Raw genomic sequence first — 20,252 nt, forward strand, 5'->3', positions numbered from 1 at the left:
CAGAATACCTCTATGCCTGTTACTGGTTTATCAATCGTATAATTATGGTAGCTGGGAGGTATAGCGCTGAATAATGTACCAAAAGGTAACTGGCTTATGATGGTAAAGTATTCATAGCATCATCGCTTGTTGAATCACACTTGTTTCGCACCTGAATGTCTACCTTACTCTTGCAATGACAGTGAATAAGTAAATGAGTTCTGTGACATTTTTAGGGTTCATTATCATCCAGATTAAATTCATGGGGCTTATTTAAAGTTCAGCCTTCACCCAGATCCATTATTTACACAGATTAATAGAAATGTTTTTAACACTTTGGAGGAACAGCTCCTTATAATGGAGTGGACAAAACTGCCTTAGTGTGGAGCTTAATTTTTATTTTTTACTGTGTCATTAATAATAATAATAATACATTTTATTTTAAGGCGCCTTTCTGGCACTCAAGGTCGCCGTACAATCATTTAAAACATTTAAACATATTAAAAGTGAGAAAATGAAAGTATAGAACGTTTAAGGAAATTTAAAATACTAAAAGAGATATAAGGGCAGTTAAAAAGACCAGAACTTATTGATTATTGTGGATAGGCTAGTCTAAACTGGTGAGTTTTGATTGAAAAAGGGGGAAGGAATCTGTGTTCCTGAGGTCGGGTGCGAATAAATGCCAAAGCCGGGGAGCCAAGCAAACAACTGCGTCATTAACGACAAACAAAACATGTTTCAGATAGCCATTATTTATTTTTGGGACTTTTTGCACTATACACAGAACTTGAACACTGGTAATTCTAAATGGAACCATTTTACAGTCGTCGTAAGTGTCTGACAAATAAAACATTCATTGAATGAAAAGATATATTACACATAGCTGGAAAATAATTTAAAAGGTACAACTGCAAATAAATATTGTTAATGTATTACAGACAAAATATGGCAAATATGACAAGTCGAAAATGGCGTTACTTCTAAGAGAACTGACACACATTTAGTATATTCAGTCTGAATGTTTTCTGTAGACAAACTTGTAGCAATGAAACAAGACTTTTTACTTCATGCCAACATTTCAAATGGCAGCTTAATTGTGTGGTTTTACTTAAATTGGGAAGACTCATTCCTTAATGGGAGTATGATCACTAAAGGATTTGATTCTATTCACTCATTGCACTAAATACAATCTGTCCCTTTTAAGAGAAACATTACCTAATATGCAGTATACTGTACTGTACTGGAAATGCAAAAATAACACAAATGACATAGCTATACTACATGTCCCAAAGTAATTACAAAAAATGTAAACATGAGCCCCCAAATTTTATGAAACAATAAAACAAGGTGTCCCGCATGTACTGTGCTAACTCAAAATTGAAAAAGTCATCAAAATATTCAGAATGTTATGCAATTTCCATCTGTATTAAGTGCACTGATACACTTAAGTTGTATTTAAGTCATTTAGCATGGCTTAGCTTGTGATGTTACATTTATCTTATATTAGCCGAGTTTGCACGCAGTAAGTGGAACAAAATTACAGTTTGGGGGGAAATTTAGCCATGGTCTTTCACAGTCACTTTTATCAGAAGAAATTCACAAACTAGTGCTAGCAACCAGGAAATGTCTCAAGTGTAGTAAACACAAAAAGACCATGAGAGAAAAGGCCATTGGCAGTGACAATACAAAGCTGTGGCAGGTTTTATGGATATTGTCCAAAAATATATACTATTCAGGTTGGATATGTACAAAACAACAACAAAATTTAACTTAACTGTAACTGATGAACTTAATGTATTTTACACTGAAACAGGAAAGCTGAAATAAAGAATAAATAAAAATGCTTCCACTGCACTCACATTTTTAAATTATATGTCAAAATTCACAGCAGGTACAACAAATTGCACATATAACATTTTCCAAAAACGGCAGGTTCTCATGAGAAATAAGTAGGATTTGGTACAAAAAGTAATCTTTTCAAATTATTATTCAAAATAACCTCAGTTTTGTGGGGTCTGTCGCATGCACACATAGCTCACACATGCATGCAATATTGCTAATATTTATGAGATTATATTATACCATTTTGTACCATTTCCAGCTAAATTCTCATTACAAGATGTTCCCTTCGTATTTCTTCATGGGTAGACATTCGCTAACAATCTGCTCTGAATACATTTCTTAGAAGCTTCTCAAAAAGAAAGCAAAACTAAACAAAAAAGACAGTGAATGGTGTCTGACAGCAACATTAAGAGGTCAATGAGAGTGAGCCATCATCTGCTCTAGTTGGCCATTTGACAGTTTCAGCAGGCAACATAATAAACTAAGTTTTAACTTTTTTCCTGCAATGATAAAACCAAAATTACATTAGAAAATTAAGAGTAACTGTACAGTATATTATAGTGAGAAGCAAGATGGTTGAGGGCTACTTCTCTCAGTATATACTCACACATACACATCAATTTTTATGTTGGACACACATGAAGACAAAGCAGAATGGTGATGATCTGCACAAATTCCAGTCTTTGACCAATAATAGAAGGAATAAATCAGTGGATTCCTTATCTCCAGAAGAGAAGCTTAGTCTGATCTTATGTCCAATGTTGTTTCTAATCATTCCTTAATTGATCATGTAAGCAAAAAAATAAAAATAAAAAAATTACTGTACCGGTGAAGCAAAGATGTTTTCCTTCAAGCTGATGTCTGTGCCATCATTGCAGTTCTAGTTGACCATACAATGCAGAGGGTGCACACATCCAACCATAGGAGGAACGTGCACATGATTCATTAGTGTTACCTACCTCTGTCACTGACTCTCTGACAAATACAGACCCCTTTGTCTTCTCTAAAGGTGTGCAAACTATTCAATCCATTCTCTTTGTGGCCTCTGTATTTTTTTTTCTTTTTTAAAGAGGAGGGCAGTGCTACTGGATGTGACACGCCGTGGAGGGAGCAGCTTGGCAGCACATGCAGGTGGGGTTAACCGCTTTGGGGGGGATCAGATCCAGGTCTTCATCATCTGGAATCTCATCCAGTCGGTAGCCATCCTTTAGGAGCTGGATGTTGAGGTCCTGGTTGATTTGCTGTAGCAAAAAATAGTAGGACTTGAATCATGACCTTAGATTTTTTTTTTTAAAATAGGGGAACGTACACATTTATCAAAGATTTAAAGACAATTTTGGTGTATTTCCATAGAAATGTACAATACAATGGGAAGTTTAGACAGTAAGTGTGTTAAGAGGAATTGATGACTAGAAATGAAAAGCAGTAGACAAACACAATGTATCCCACCACCCCAGCCCCACCCACAGCCGATTGGGGAATAACTAAGGTCAGTGTCATTCTGGTCAAGGACTAAAGAGATGATGGGATTTTGATGACTAGGTGGTGATGCTTGTTCACCAAATGATACGGCTAACAGTGTGACACTACGTGAACTTAAATATAATGTTTGTATAGATACCTGGTCCCTCAGACATCTCACCTCGGCTGAGGAGTATCCTGATGACGAGTACCTGGACATGTCGAAGTCATCATCACTGCGAACCATAGACAGACAGAACTTAGAAAATACTGTTTTTTAGTCTTATCCACTGTGAAATTCATATGTTTCATGATTCTATCAAGTATTGGCATAGTAAATACTGTATTGCATACGGTGTATCGATTAGCAAATTAACAACTATTTTGAGAACCGATTAATATTTGGATCTTGTTCACCTTAAACTTCTTGAAATTATGACATATATATATAACTTCTCAGCTGTAAATAATAACATTATGTTTTGCTAAGTCAAAGTAGGACATGGACAAAAATCTGCTTTTACTTTGGAAAACAACAATTCACATTTTTGCCAATTTTCAGACATCTTACTGTCTGAGCTAGCTTCTTAATAAGGTTGCAACAATTAATCGATTACTAATACTGCTGTAGACAGTTAAGTCAGGAAGATGTAATAAAATATTTTTGAAGGACTAGTCATCCATTTTGTCTTCATTGCTATGTACAACATGCCGAAACTACTTTCAAGGTAAATTGCGAAGGTACTATAATTGAAAGAAATGGCATTTATCCGATTAATCGTTTAATTATTCGATTATGAAAATAATCATTAGTTGCAGCCCTAATACAGTGTATGTTGACCAAAACAGCACGCGTATAACACTGAATGATCATGTATTCAGATCAAATGTTTTTAATAGGAAAAAATAATTTTAAAGATTTTTACTTTGTTAACTAGCAAAATTATTTGTCAATTCAAATTGTGCAAGAAAGAAAATTCAAACAGCAGTCAAAATAAAACAAATGTTTATGAATTCAATTCTGAGTTTACAGCATTTTTTTTCCCGATGAAAAACGGCTGTGATGTTATAACTTTAACAGCTAGAATTTTACCGAAAGTTAACAGCTATGCTTTTATTAACTGAAACCAGAATAGGTGAAAATGAAAAATTTATGAAACCACAAAAAGTTTTGGAAAAGTTCAGTGCCCTTTGAAATTACCGAAACAAAAGTGAACCACCAAACACAGAATCATTTTTTTAAAATTTATTTACAGCTTTGTCACACATGAATTTACACATAAACTATTGTATGTATAAAGCAATGTCACGAAAATACTATATTTGTCACTATTTTGATTTTTAGCAACAGATTTGGCAGTAGTCTACAGGGTTAGGGTTAGTTAGAGTTATGCTTCTGCGGCAGACATACGCCGTCAAGGCAGACCCGATTTCCGACCCTCTGCCATAGCCTGACGTGCACCTCCACAATATCCTGACTAGGCGTCACGTCAACGCGTGGTGACGTGACGCAAATGGACTGTGATTGGTCCACTCATACTGTCGTTTCCTGTTCAGAGCCAGATCACCGCCATTTTCAAACATTATTGCACTACGCTAAAAAACGGACCGTGCTACAAGCAAAAATGGACCAAGCAGACGAGAGTATCATCAAAGAGGTCCGCAAGTACGACAACCTATACAACTTCTCGTCCAGACAATATTAAGATTGCCAAATGGCAAGAGATTTGTGGAAGGAGATTGCTGAAAATACGGGGCTGGAGGTCAACGAATGCATAAAAAAATGGAAGAACCTACGAGACAAGTATGTGTGTGTTCGGAAGCGAATGGCCACACGAAGCCAGGCGGCCAAAAAGTGCCAGATTTTTATCACCTTATGTCATATTTTAGGTTGGTGCACTTTATTATTTATTGTGTACATATGTTTGCTGTGGGTCTGTGACTTATTTTCATTTTACACTTCAAGTATATGAGGAATAAAGCACAGGTTTGGTGTCAAAAGAGTTGTTTAGATGTTTAATTTTCAACAACAGACAGTTCACACACTTGATACATCATCACTGATTGAGAGTGCCTCAGTGCTTTTATAATAACATGCTTATCATAAAGGCTTCCAACGCAGTTTGGGAAGTTCCATAGCCGCCAGAAATCTGCTATGGCTTCCCACAGGCTGGTTTTAGGACACGGCAAAGAAATCGGACAAAACGCTGGACAACGCAGCTTGCTGGCTTCCACCCGATGCTAGAATTCGTAATGTGACTGCCAGTCTCAGTCCGGCATCAACAGTCTGACAGACCACCTCTGCAACCTTCCTCTGCGTCGCCTGCGCCTGAAAACTTGTATGATCATTATTTGTTGTTCAATGTTGATGAACTGAAGATCCACATTCAAGCGTTCCATTTCCGTTGCCTTTGTTGTCTAACCGGAAGAAAACTCAAGGAATTCGACAAGTCCCCCAAAACCGCACAAATACAACGCAACAGCCCTCTAGTGGCTTGGCGGTGAATTACAGAACAACATGCTCCCTTGCTGCAGAACTATCGAATGCTCATTGACGCAATAGGGTCTACATCGTCGCTATGCCGTCACCGCAACACAGAATCATAACTTATGCTTAACACAGCTAAACATTTTATCAAAGCTGTGTTAGAAGGTACATTAAAATTAATCTCCATTATTTGTGCTACATTTATTTTACCTTGTCTTCAATCTTCTGGATGTCTTCATGTTGCAAAATTGAAGATATGCAACAGTCACATTACAACGATTACACATCACCATAATTTTTTTGCATTTGTATTCTCTTTCGAAGTTGACCTCCTACCACTCTGTCGATCCAGTATGCCCGTTTACACATACTCCTTCCCTTGCGTATACGTAAAGTAAGCCTTCCAGTTTAATACAGAACACCTTTTTGACACTATCCTTTCTGACAGACTTTTATACAATCTTCTGTCAGGCTTGAGCATAGGGAGAGGTCATACAGTGGGGGACACATCTTTGTCCAACACAACCCACTCCAGAAAGTCGTCTATCTCTCACTGAGCTGCTTTTCTCTCTCCAAATCATCACCCCACCATCCTCAAATCCCACACCCTTGGAGAGGCTTTGCCCCATTTTTGGATCCCTACTGTTCAAACTCTCTCAAGTGGATTCATGGATTAATGTAACACGGTGAGACCAACAACACAACAAATCCATCATTTCCTCACTTAAGTCAGGCATTTTCTTACCGACGGGTTTTGTATTTTGAAGTGTATTTTAGAAGGTTAAGAATTTGTGCATACCTGTCGGTGTCCAGTGCTACAAGGGGCTTCTCATCTGGGCTCTGGTCTAAAGAGGAATAGCCTTTGTTTGGCACAACCAACCTGCACACAACCAAAGAGGACAGTATGTTTCCTAATTAGAAGCCTTTTAAAATCTTGTTTCTTATGTGTAGTTCTTCTGTGTCAGTGGCATTTACTGTCTAATCCAAGCTGTGGGTATAAATATACAGTGCCATGAAAAAATATTTCTCAAAATCATATTTTTTTACATGGTTTTCCCACTTTAATGTTAAAGATTGTAAAATATAAAGTATTCAAAGCTCCCCTGCACTGAATTCATCTAACCAGTTAAACAAGAAAAACAACATTTGAATTAACTAACATAATTTTTCATTTGATTGTATCTGAATAATCCCATATTGGGTGTACATATTATAGTTTTGTATTCCATGCTACTTGAGGCTTTGACAAAAATAAAAGCGAGCTGCTCACGTCGAGAAAAATGCCATGAACAAACACTTTGTTTAAATAAACACTTTGCCGTTATGAATACAATATGCATGCCATACATAAGAGGTAGGCCACTTAAGATTTCATAGCAAGGATAGTCTGAATGCAAACACATGACTGTATATTGTATTCACAAACAGATGGTCACAAAAGGTGCGAAACAATGTACATTTCCTGTATCTGGACATTCAATAAATTCCCAAAAGAAGAAAAAAACGGGGCTAAATCTCTAACCCCAAAACTGCAGGAGTCTCAGATTATCAGTCAGCCTCAGAGCATGTGGCATCAAGCCACTCGGTAGCCTTTCATATATTTCTACTAATCCAGCAAGGAGTGGGATTACACAGAGCCAGTTGTCGATACTGTGGGTTACACCAGCATTATGTCTGCGCTTGGCATTTACGCACACAGAATACAAACCCACATCTTTGTTAATACAATCTCTATGTAGCATTACAAAGTCGGAAGACATCCCTTCCCAGGCTAGATGCAAATCTATTATGTGCTTGTGAATTTAATTCATATGTAGGTGCTCTATTCTGTATTCAATGGAGACCTCAACACCGCTACAGAAAGGAACTTGTTACCTTGTCCTAGCATTCTTCTTAGGTTGTTGATTGACAGGACTACCCACAGTGCCATTCTTCACAGATCCCTTCCTGGCAAGATCCCGCTGTTTCTCTGGGCAACCACAGGATGTGAGGTCATCAGTAAACATTATATTGCAACACGACTGATTGTGATGAATGGGTTCATATTATCCAGCACAAAGATGTTTTTCTTTTCACAGGTTTCAGACCTTTTTTAACTCGTTAACCTGCTTACTGGTCAAACCTTTACACCATAATGATTTCAAATGATGAGTTGTACTTTATAGGTAAGGGGTGCTCACGATTTTTTGCTCCAATATCTACTTTTCAAGAAAACGACCTTGTGTAATATATTTATTCATTTATTTATTTATTCATTTTAAGGGGGGTGGCTAGATGGCTACTATAAGCTGCTACTTTTTTCCCCTCATTTTGAATCCTTTGGCTTATTTGTTGATTTATTTGTGCTAATAGGTAACACTTTGACAGCGGCGTCATAAGACTGACATAAAACCGTTATACTGTAAGTATGACATGACATTATCATGGGCATTAAGGAATGGTTACGACAGATGTCATTAAGTGTCATCTTGCAAATTATGTCACGAACTCCATTTACGTCCAGCTCGGATCTTTTACATCCATTCAAAAGGGAGATCATTTGCCGGATGACACAAAATGACGTCTGTCATAAGCATACATTAATGCTAATGGCAGTGTCATGTACTAATTATGACGGTCTTATGACAGTCTGATGGTGCCATTGTCAAATAAAAGTACCAAATTCCATAACTAGCTACTAATGAAACAGCTAGAACAGTAACTGAAGAAATAATTAGCACAGGACATGAATTTTGATTTTGTTATTTAGATCTGTAGCGGTTTGATGCATGCCAGGAGGCATGTTGGATGACAACAGTGTTGACAGTAGGTGGCAGCAGAGGTTGACTGTCTCCCCCAAGGGAACAGTTATGGCCAAATGAAGCTTCTTGAAGCAATGAAGCTTTGCAGCCAATTGGTTTAAAGCTTCATGGTGGTTCAGTTGGTCTTATGATAGTCTTATGATGCTGCTGTCAAATAAAGTGTTACCGGTTGATATCTTATGGGATATTTACGCCAAAATAAAGTGAGGACAGCTCCAGTTTATAGTCCAGTGTGGCTTATCTCTGGAGAAATGTTGTTTTCGTGTCAAATTTGGTGGGTGGCGGCATAGATAGTCAGGTGCGCCTTATAGTGCGAAAATTACGGTAACCAAGCCACTTTTTTTGGCCCCAAAAAATGGCCCCCAAAAAAATACTTTTTAAAAAAAATTTTAATGTCGCCATCTAACCACACTAGTGATGCGATCGAGTGGTAAATCATGATTTACGTAATAAGTAGGGCTGTCAAATGATTAAATTTTTAATCGAGTTAATTACAGCTAAAAAATTAATTAATCGTAATTAATCACAATTCAAACCATCTGTAAAATATTCCATATTTTTTCTGTAAATTATTGTTGGAATGGAAAGATAAGACACAAGACGGATATATACATTCAACATACGTCACATAAGTACTGTATTTGTTAATTATAACAATAAATCAAAAAGATGGCATTAACATTATTAACATTCTCTTAAAGCGATCCATGGATAGAAAGAGTTGTAGTTCTTAAAAGATAAATGTTAGTACAAGTTAAAGAAATTATCTTAAAACCCCTCTTAATGTTTTCGTTTTATTAAAATTTGTAAAATTTTCAGTCAAAAAAATAAACTAGTCGCTCGCCATTTTTGATGTCAATAATTACACTATGCTCACTCATGGTACTAACCCATAAAATCAGTTGGACCCAAGCACCAGCAGAGGGCGCCACACACCAAAAAACAAGTAACAAGCAGACATTACACTGTACTGTCATTTTAATCTGTTTGAGCGGGACATGTGCATTAATTGCGTCAAATATTTTAAAGTTATTACTTTAAAAAATTAATTACCTCCCGTTAACGCGATAATTTTGAAAGCCCTAGTAATAAACACCCCTGGTGTAGGTGACGATACCTATTTGGACTTGCAGTGGGGAGGGCTTGTAGTTTATAGCCACAGTCTCTCCTTTGGTATCGGGGTCAGCTTCTGAGTTGGAGGAGGCTGCTGGATCCTAGAAAAATGATGGCAAAGTAAGGCATTTTGGTCAATTGTACTAGCACCCACATTTTAATTTATTCTGATGCTCTCTTAAATGAACAAACTTTGCCAGAAAGACAAAAAGCCTGCAAAAACAACTCCCTTTAGATGTGATTCATGTCTAACACGCCAGCACTAATTGCCTGCGGAAAACTATAGCCACGTGGTGTGCAGCGTCAATAGGTTCGAGTGTTCTGCATATACGCTCCTGGCTCTAGTTCATTCCGCGCGAGCGCTGATGGCATAGAAAGAAGGCCGTGGGAGAACAGAGGGGGCTCCTGTTCAAGCTTGGGCGTCAACAGATTGAGAGAGGGGAGCGGGGTCAAGCTAGGCCTGCCCTGCTAATAGTGTTACACATTATATTCATTCTAAGGCCCTACACTTGCAAACAGGAGCGACGCCACAGGGCACATGGGTGGAGACTGCCAGGCAGTTGGCAAGCAAATGCCTAACATTTACAATGGTGATTGATGAATGCTTCAAAGAATGAAAAGTTGCAAATTCAATCTGCTCTGGAATAAAACTACCGGTATGTTCTAGTGTTGTATCGGTCGTGAACGATTCGTTCTTTTTGAACGAATTGTTTGGGTGAACGAGACCGAACTAATCATCTTCTGCACTGATTCGTTCTATGAAGTTGGGGCTTGCCTTGTTATCTGCGTGGGAGGGCGTTGAGCAAGCGGCATCGTCTACTGACATAGCACACGACCAATCAGACGCCAGCCTCATCGCGGGCAGGGGAGGGAGTGGAAACAGAATCAGGGCGTCTGTCACTCACTTCCACGTGTGGCCAATAAGCAGCCAGCGTGCAGGCAGGGGGCAAGACTGAGTTATGTCACTTCCCGTTCACTGACTCTCCGTCCTACCGAGAATGCTTAGATGATTCGTTCTGCTAGACGGCTACGCTAATTTATAGTGCACCTACACCGGCAGTCACGCAGCAGCGCTGCGGCAGTGAACAAGCTAAGGACTGAAAGGAAAGGGCTTTATCACATATTCTTTCATGTTGAGCCTATCATATGCTACCCAAATGCACAAAAATCACCACATAAATACAGTGAGCAAAGTTTACTGTGCTTTTATCAACAGACTCGAGACTACATATGACGACATTGTATCCACTTTACAGTACGTCAAAACTTTCACCAGTAGCTACAAGGCGATAAGGCTGAGCTATGGATACGTCGCGGGGGCGGGCGAGAAAGCTGTCAAGAGACTAGCTGGACTTCATGGCAGCGAAATTTATCTAATCTGTGCCCATGGAAAATGATTATTTAGTATGATCACCATAATATTGATTTGCTATGAAACGGTAGTTTCATGCCATATTTTTCCGAGTTTTTTTTTTTTTCCGTGTCACAGCTTGTCGGGTTGGGGCGCAAATTAATTAACGTGGAGTCCATCAGTCCATCCTGCGCGACTAAAGCGTCCAAAAATTAAACGCGGGGACGTAGGATGTATATATACATGTATGTCTCCATTTTCTTAACATACCAATGAGAGTGGAATGGTTACATTGTAAAGAGCAAACGATTCTCTTTTCGTCAGCATTTGGCGATCTGAGATCGGGAGGGGATGACTGCGTGGAGTTGATGGGATTATTTATATATTAATACCAGTGCAAAAATGACATTTCAACACGATTTTTGGGTAATATTTTTTCGAGTGTTGTTTTATTTATTTATTTTCGTGTCAGAGAAGCCAAATAATAATAATAATAATACATTTTATTTATAACGCTGATTTAATATTTATTAATATACATAATAAATTGATTATTTATTAATATTTTTTATATTTTCTTATTTGTGTGCAATAAATCTCACTCAACCGGAAAAAATAGCCGAAGACAGTTTATTTAAATTCCACATTTATTTGTTCTTCAGCCGAAATGATTTGGTGGTATATCAAATGGCTTTCACGAGCAGCCCGCTCATGTAAACACGCATTTAAACTACGAATACGGAAGGGAGCGTACACGTAATTTAGCGTGATTAAAAAAGTTTGTGCTTAAAAAAAGGGGAAATGTTTAACCGTTTCCTATATCAAAGTGAAGCAAGCACAAGCCATGGCTTTGATCCCATAGAAATATGATAGACGCGGAAATTCTCATTGCTGCAGCGGCTGGGCTGCAGAGACGAGGCAGTGAAAAAAAAAGAAAGAAAAACACAGTCTGTCACTCACTTCTGAATCTACGAAAAGAGCGGCCAATGAAAAGCCTGTGTACTGTGCAAGACGGGGAGGGACCAAGCCTTCCTGTTTAGTTATATATGCTTAGCGGTCTTTTGGTGATTCGTTTGGCTACGTCACTTCCCGTTCACTGACCGAACGATTCATTTGGGCGGTTGTGGGTGGGGGGGATGAGGAGGGCGAACGATTCGTTGAACGATTTGTTTGAACGAATCTTTTTACTGAACGAACCGGAATTGATTCGTTTTCTCAGGTGAACGACTTTTCCCGTCACTAGTATGTTCTTACTGTGAGAATTAAATTAATTAGAACAGCACAAAAGTCATGGACATTGTAGTCATTGTACATTGTCATCATAACATAAAAAAATCCAACTGAGAAACCTGGAATAGTAAATAAAGTTTACATCATTGTCCAACCCTCTAACATTTAAAGGCAGGCTCATCAAACAAAACCATATATAATCCATGTAATGTAATTATGACAGTTGTGTCATGTTAGCTTCATATTTCAACCCTGTCTGCATGAAATAATTAGCTTCATATTTTAACCCTGTCTGCATGAAATAATTTCCACATGAACAATAAATGACTATTTTTACAAGTGATTAATTAATAACTTCAAGTTTCTTTGGATTGCTACACCTATTTGTACTTGCATCAAATGTCTGCAGAATACGGTTTTGAAAAACTGAAAAAAACAATACTGCTATGAAAGATTATGTGCATTGCCCTATAAAACTATATTTAAGATATGACATTCTGTACCAGCCATTTCTTTATTTAGATGGGATGAAAATATACTATGGCCTACTGCCATTTGTTTTTTAATATTGTATTTTACCATACAGGCTGTTATTGTCACACCCACTTTGACGCAGAATTGACACAATTTCCCAATGTATCCGTTTCATTATCCTGAGCCTCCTTTATTGCCTTCTCTGATGATGCCAGCGCCACGAGGCTGCTGACGCAGCATGTCGTCTACAGAGCTAGAAGCCGGATTACACATCGTGCCTTCATGGCTTCCCAAAGGCCAATAGCAGTGAGGCCTGACTAATCAGGTGTCCATGAATGAAAATAGCAACTGTTCTACATTAACCATGACAATCTACACCAGAATCTGTCAGAATGGGATCTGAACTCCAGTGAAGTGGTTCGTCCCAAAGTGCTTGCTAAAAGACGCGGTCCACTTTTTAAGACTCAAAATCTCAATCACATACTTTATGTATTGCAGTAACAGCGATGTACACTAAGGACATACCCAGTGTGTGGGGGAAGGGGCGAGGGGGCAGGTGTCATGTTAATTAATTCGGAATGGCAATGAAGTGGTTAGCATTACAAAGACCTTGCCATATGGGCCACGAACACAAAGAATGTAGAAATGTAAAGTGAGTGACCGCACTAATAAGACGACAAAAACACTGAAGTTTGAAATGTATGCAGCTAATGCTTTTGTATGAGATTGCTACAATCTTTATGAATGCCGTGCTGCGAAGAGAAAAAAAGTAGGAATCGACACATCCCCGAGAGATTTTCTCTTTTTTTATTATTAAATTATTATTATTACTATCTATGGATGCCTAAGAATGCCGCACAGGAATATTTTTGTCTCAGGCTACGCTCACACCACAGGCCAATTCCGATTTTTTTTTTTTTTTAAAAACCCAGATTCTGACATTTTCATGCAGTAAACAGTCCAATTCCGATGCTTTCAAATAGGGCTGCAGCTATCGAATATTTTAGTAGTCGATTAATCGATGGACTAGTTAGTTCGAATAATCGAGTAATCGGATGAGGAACATGAAAATTTAAAATACCTGAGCTGAGCCACAAACGGTAGAAAAAAGTTTTTTTTTTAATGAGTATATATGTACAACAAAAGAATAATTGGCTAACTTACATAGAAAAAGTCCGCTAGCTTAAATGCTATAAAATGCTAAAGTTTTTTTTTCTTTACAATGCTGTTACAATGTTAACAAATAGTTCAGACACATATTCCCACAAAAAAAAACCAGCTAAATATACCTATAAACTAAATTAAGAATGCATTAAAAACATTAGCTCAAACAAAAACTTAGCTTACGTTGGTCTTAACAGGGAGCACTTGGATTCAGCCATGTGAAAAGAGGCAGACCAGAGGGCAGTATATAAACCCTCATCAATAAAACTAAATGCAAACACTTTCAAAATAAACGATTACAACACCACTAATTAAACGAATACTCGAAGCAACAAAATTTAATTCGAATATTTTTTTATAATTGAATACTCGAGTTAATAGATTAATCGTTGCAGCACTACTTTCAAATCTGTCCTGGGCCTTTGCATATATGGAACACTATAATTCCGATATGTATCCCAGGCCTTAGCACTATTAAAGCTCATCCACACAGATCCGAACTATACGTAATCAACAAGTAAAATACGTCACCACTGTTTGAGAAAACAAACAAGCAAGCAATGGCAGATACAGGTGTCAAAAATATATTTTGCTTCTTGATACTGCACGTGAAGCTCTCAGGCTTAAATAATGTTGGCTGCGATAGCATATAATCGTCAAAAATTGCAACAGAGGCGTGACGGCTGAGACCTCCCTAAGGGTCCATCTTTACAAACTGTAAACACTGCGGCACGTGACATGTCAAACATGTAAAAATTTGCAGGCGCATGACGTCAAGCCTTCCCTTCATCATGAAAATCACATGTTTGTGCAATACAAACAACAGAAAAATAATTAAATTAAATTGACATAAAAATATAATTGGAACGTAGCCTAAATAAAGCTCCCTAAAAACAATAAATGGATGAGTTGTTCAGCTAATATCAAATGTGAGGTTTCAATAAAACCTCCACAATGAGCACATAACAAACCACGAACAGTCAGGGGTTTACTGCGTATTAAAAAAATAAATAAATACACATTTGCATCACAGGTCTGAAGGATATTGGAAAAAACTGACATTGCGACTTTTTGGGGGTTTGCGATACATATACAGTAAATTGCGATATTAAAATTAGAAGAATTTTCATTATATGACTTGAATAGATCTGTTTGGAAAGACTTTGGTTGACTCACCATGACCACATTGTATTCATATTAATGCTGCAACAATTAATGGATTAATTCGAGTAATTCCATTAGGGAAAAAAAAAAGCTTTGAATCAAATTTTGCTGCTTAGAGTATTCGTTTAATCAGAGTGGCATTGTAATGGTTAATTTTAAAGTGTTTGCATGTAGTTTTATTGATTTGGGCGAACACACTGCCCTCTAGTGGCAACAGTGAGCATGGCATAACTCATTTACTGTGGCTGAATCCAGCTGCTCCCTGTTAAGACCAACTTTAAGTTGTAAGTTGAGCTAATATGTTTTGATAAGCATTCGTAATTCAGTTTAGATGTACTGTATATTTAGCAGTTTTTTGGTGGGAATACTTGTTTGAACGATTTGTTAAGAGCATTGTAAAAACATATTAGCATTTTATAGCATTTAAGCTAGCAGACTTTTGTGATGCAAGGATGCAAGTTAGCCAATTGTTCTTTTGTTATACTCCGATCCTCATTTTTCTATTATTTTTTTTTAAATATATGTTTTTTTTTACCGTTTGAGGTCAAGCTCAGGTATTTTAATTTATTTTTAAATGAAAGTGCAGTTCTGAAAAGTTTGAAGAAACACTCGGGAATTCTATTTTGTATTCACGCTTTAAATGTTCCTAATCAGATTCCTCGATTATTCAAACTAATTCGTTGATAGATTAATCGACTACTAAAATAATTGATAGCTGCAGCCCTAATTCATATAATAACGTTAATACCAGGCTAAAGGGTATATAATGGTTAACATTTCTGTATATAAAAGACCATGTCTCTTCATACACACACAAAAAAAAAAAAATAAAACAATTGCACATCCACCGATGAGACTATTATGCATGCGCACATTGCGATGGCGATAGTCAAACGATATATCAATATATTGTGCAGTAGGGGTGTGACAAAATATCGAAATGGTGATATATCGTGATACTTTGTATCCCAAAAGGTTATCAATACGCTCCTGCCAAGTATCGAGATATCGTTTTAAAAAGCTGTCAATGTCTAAAAAAATAAAACGGAACAAACAAGTTGCTACCAAAATTTTCCACCATAATAGCGTCTCAGTTAAGACTAAGGCTGCATTGATGGTGCTTGACGCCCAATCAATTTAGACTAGGAACGTTCGTTCATTCGAAACCAGAGCATTCACAGTCACTCTGTGATTTTTAGGGCATTTACAGGTCACTTGCTGTTCATTTTACGGCATTTACAGGTCATTTCCTGTTGAGTTTGAGTCACTGCCTATTCATTTGGGCGATTCCCAGGTCACTTCCTGTTCTGTAACTCAAAATAAACAGGAAGTAATCCATAAAATACCCCAAAATCAACAGGAAGTAACTGAAAATAAACAGGTAAATGACCTTAAATGGCCCAAAATTACCCCATTACCTGGCATTGGCTGCCACTGACAGCCATAGATGTTCAATCCGTTTGAAGTAGGAGGGATGGCAGCGGATGAACGAATGTTCATTCGCTACCACCCTCCCAGTTCAACTGGATTGGACGTCTACTAGTGATAAACTCACTCCAATTCACAGCAGAAGCTTGTTTTTCTTTTTATTAGTTGTTTGTAGAATATCCTAGAATGATTTCCTGACCAACGTATCGATAATCGTTGTATCGCCATTAGAGGCGTGCGAAATTTCTGATTTTGAGATTATTCGCGATTCGGCCATGGAAGATTCGAGAAGGATTCACAAAAATCCAAATTCCGATTATTGAATTATACCAGGTAAAGCGGACCTAAAACACAGTCAGCGCAGTCTTTGGGACGCAATGAGGAACGGACCGGGAGTAAATATCTTGTTCGACTCATGCCGCTAGATAAAAAAAATAATAATACCTGACTGCGGCGGACAGCTGCTTCAAACAACGCCCAGTTGCTAGTTGCTACAAACATACGGCCACATATGGCTATAGTAGATATCAAATATATGTAGAACTACAGACGACGGCGCCGGTAGAACATGTAAAAAGAACTAGATGCAATGACAGACTTGTCGTTTAGTAGTTGCCAGGTTGTTAACAGCCGCCATCTTAAAGCAGTAGACTTCTCTAGAAGGCTCTGTTGTAGCGAGCCTAATTAGTTTTTTTATCTAAAATACTCCTAAATCGGCAACATCTTAACTTGAATCCATCTTTAAATGATGAAACAGTTTTAAAACTTTGACATGTCGAAAGTAGACAGAAGGGAAATTATGGAATAACGGGAGAATTTTAACAACTTTAACGGTTGATTCACATCATTAAATTAATTGAATGTAGTTTAAAGCTGCTGATACAGAATGGGACTTGAGTATTTTATTTACTGTTTTAAACTGTTAACATGATACTGAAATATTAGTTTGGTTTAGCCTGAGAGGATTTTTGAACAATTTTGAAATGAATGTACAAAACATTGAAAGCGCGGGGGGGGGGGGGGGGGGTTTAACATCAATAATCGATTTATAATCGAATCTGAGCCTCTGAATTGTAATCGAATCGTTAGGTGCCAAAAGATTCCCATCTCTAATCGCCATATCGTCAGATCATCGTTATCTTGAGCTTTGTATTGCAAATCGTATTGTATCGTGAGGTACCAAGAGGTTCACACTCCTATTGTGCAGGCCTAGTCATCATCAAGATTTGACCGAGGGTTGTACAGGAAATGACTATTAAATGCAGAGCTCTACACCAGTGACTCCAGACCAGTGCGTCAAGAGATGTCATCGGGTGTGACATGGGAAGTTTTGCTTCATTAATTGGTCCTGAATTAAATTTCCTCTGAATAAATATCATTTTTCATTAATATGGCAGGCAGAACAATTCCACTAGATGAGAGAAGGCAGTGGTACTGACCAGTGTATCCACCATTTTGAGGAGATTTATCTCTTGCGAAATAGCTTTGGCTCAGTAAATGTTGGGAAATGCTGTCCTACAGAATAACTGCTCAGAGTCTTGTGACTTCCTGATGCCAATTCTAATTTGGCATGTAACATTTTTATTTTTTTAATGGAAGCGTTCACAGCGTAGCAGCCAGCCAGTAGAACAGAGAACAGAGGTCATTTTCATTATGTGAGGTTGCACCCAAATAACACGTCACAAAATGTGAAAGTGGAGCACAAGTTGCGTTAAATGTCCACACTGGTTTACTAGCGTTGTTTTTAAAGGGCGTGATTTATTCCACTTTTAACCAGGAGCTAGGATAATGCGTTGTTTACTAGCTCGTTCTCACCCAGGAGGGGCGAGACTTGGCAGAGATGCTCTTATTCGTTTATCAATCTGACGTTATCGTTTCTCCCATCCCGAGTAGGACCAAAGATAAACGCGAATGCTCACGATCAAGAGGCAGGCTAGCTGCAATATAAGGCAAAAGACAGCAGCTAGATAACAGCGTTTCCAATCGTAGTCAATGGGCCGATTAGCATAAATACGTGTGCTTGCTTACCAAAGGTTGCGTCTCTCCGTTGACTGGAGGCACTTGGAATCTGTCGATTTCTTCCATCATTTTTGACTAAGCGTTGTCGAAACGGTTTGGTAGTGACGAAAAATTACGGTTTATGTCTAAGTGTCCCGATTAGAGATGTTCCGTTCCAGCATTATAGCAGTTCTTTTTCCTCCATCCCATCAGAGGTGACTCGACAGCAAAACAGCAGCACCGCCTAACTTCCGGGTTTATTAAATATTCATGAGGATCTCATCCTATCAGGGGGAGCATCATTCTCAAGTGTTCAGTGAAGCAAAAGCGTGTCTCTTATGTTTACATATTTAATTGGCACAAATGAATTCTGGGCTTTTTTTCCCACCTTACAAAAGGTTAATTATGTGTGGCGGAAAACACTCAGGTGACTTGAAGTTCCGCTCTGAGACCCCAAATTTGGTCAGATTTAAAAATTGTCCTATATGCATGTGTGATACATCATTTGAAAGCTTAAATCTCAATTTTCTGGGGGAAGAAAATTTTTGAACAGGAGGGCATTTAAAAAAAAAACAAAAAAAAAAACATATATATTTGGGTGACCAAACGTCCTCTTTTGCCCGGACAAGTCCTACTTTCACATAGTATCCTCGTCGTCCGGGCGGGTTTTATAAATTCATAAAAATGTCCGGTTTTCATGATTTTTCACGGGACCAATTTGAAGAGAATCCCTCCGGCCGATAGGTGGCAGCAGTTGACATGGGTCCTACTAGAAGGGAGGGAGGGAGTAGTACTTCTTGTTTTTGTTGGCAGTTTACCCCTATCATGAGGCATTACCGCCATCTACTGGATTGACGATTTGTTAAGTTTTTTACGATAAATACGTACATAATGGTAACTGTGGACTTCTGTCGTAGCTTTGACCGTAAAATCCCGTTTGGTGTCGCATCGTTACGCTGCCGATGATTGTAAACTTTTATAGCAAAGTTTGACTTTTGCCTCAGCCTACTATCGGTAAGCTAAACCACGCTAGGCATTATGGGCAACATAGTTTTGAACTGCAACGTTTGGAAACATGCTGTTTGAATAGTTTGTCAGTTTTTTTCGGTTATTGTTTGTTTGCAATCTAGAACATTGAATGAGAATATCAATTGAAAGGGAATAACAATTTGTCAAGGACAATTGTCGCTATAGTAATTTATAAAAATGTTTAGTTGGCACATAGCCTACTGTGTGTATGTGTATATACTGGACTACATTTCCATGGGTCTGCATTATATACATACATACATACATACATACATACATATATATATACATACATATATATGTATGTATATATATATGTATATACATACATACATACATACATATATATATATATATATATATATACATACATACATACATACATACATACATATATACATATATACATACATACAGTATATATATACATATATACATACATACATACATACATACATACATACATATATACATATACATATACATATATATATATATATTCCCATGGGCTCACCACCTGTGGGAGGGGCCAAAGGGGTCGGGTGCGTAGGGAGTTGGGCGGCAGCCAAAGGCGGGGGCCTTGGCGGTCCGACCCCCAGCTGCTGAAGCTAACTCTTGGGACATGGAATGTCACCTCTCTGGCAGGGAAGGAGCCTGAGCTGGTGTGTGAGGCAGAGAAGTTCCGACTAGATATAGTCGGACTCTCCTCCACACACAGCTTGGGTTCTGG

The 20,252-nt window shown here is 38.0% G+C and overlaps 1 protein-coding gene across 2 annotated transcripts; it reads right to left on the bottom strand.

The window, feature by feature from the left end:
• Positions 1-715: 715 nt before the first annotated feature.
• fam219aa (family with sequence similarity 219 member Aa) lies at positions 716-18,763 on the bottom strand. 2 transcript variants are annotated; one of them, XM_057846965.1, is made up of 6 exons: positions 18,524-18,763; positions 9,689-9,785; positions 7,646-7,739; positions 6,570-6,650; positions 3,443-3,518; positions 716-3,062 (listed from the first exon to the last, which is right to left on the bottom strand). In XM_057846965.1, exons 1-6 carry the CDS (start codon positions 18,581-18,583, stop codon positions 2,904-2,906), a joined length of 567 nt encoding a protein of 188 aa, XP_057702948.1. In that variant the 5' UTR covers positions 18,584-18,763; the 3' UTR covers positions 716-2,903. The 2 variants fall into 2 exon arrangements, with proteins under 2 accessions (XP_057702948.1, XP_057702949.1); XM_057846966.1 differs by having other exon boundaries at positions 3,464-3,518; positions 18,524-18,760.
• Between the last annotated feature and the right edge of the window lie 1,489 nt (positions 18,764-20,252).

Source organism: Corythoichthys intestinalis, chromosome 9, assembly GCF_030265065.1.
Source record: "Corythoichthys intestinalis isolate RoL2023-P3 chromosome 9, ASM3026506v1, whole genome shotgun sequence".
Classification (NCBI taxonomy): Eukaryota; Metazoa; Chordata; class Actinopteri; order Syngnathiformes; family Syngnathidae; genus Corythoichthys; species Corythoichthys intestinalis.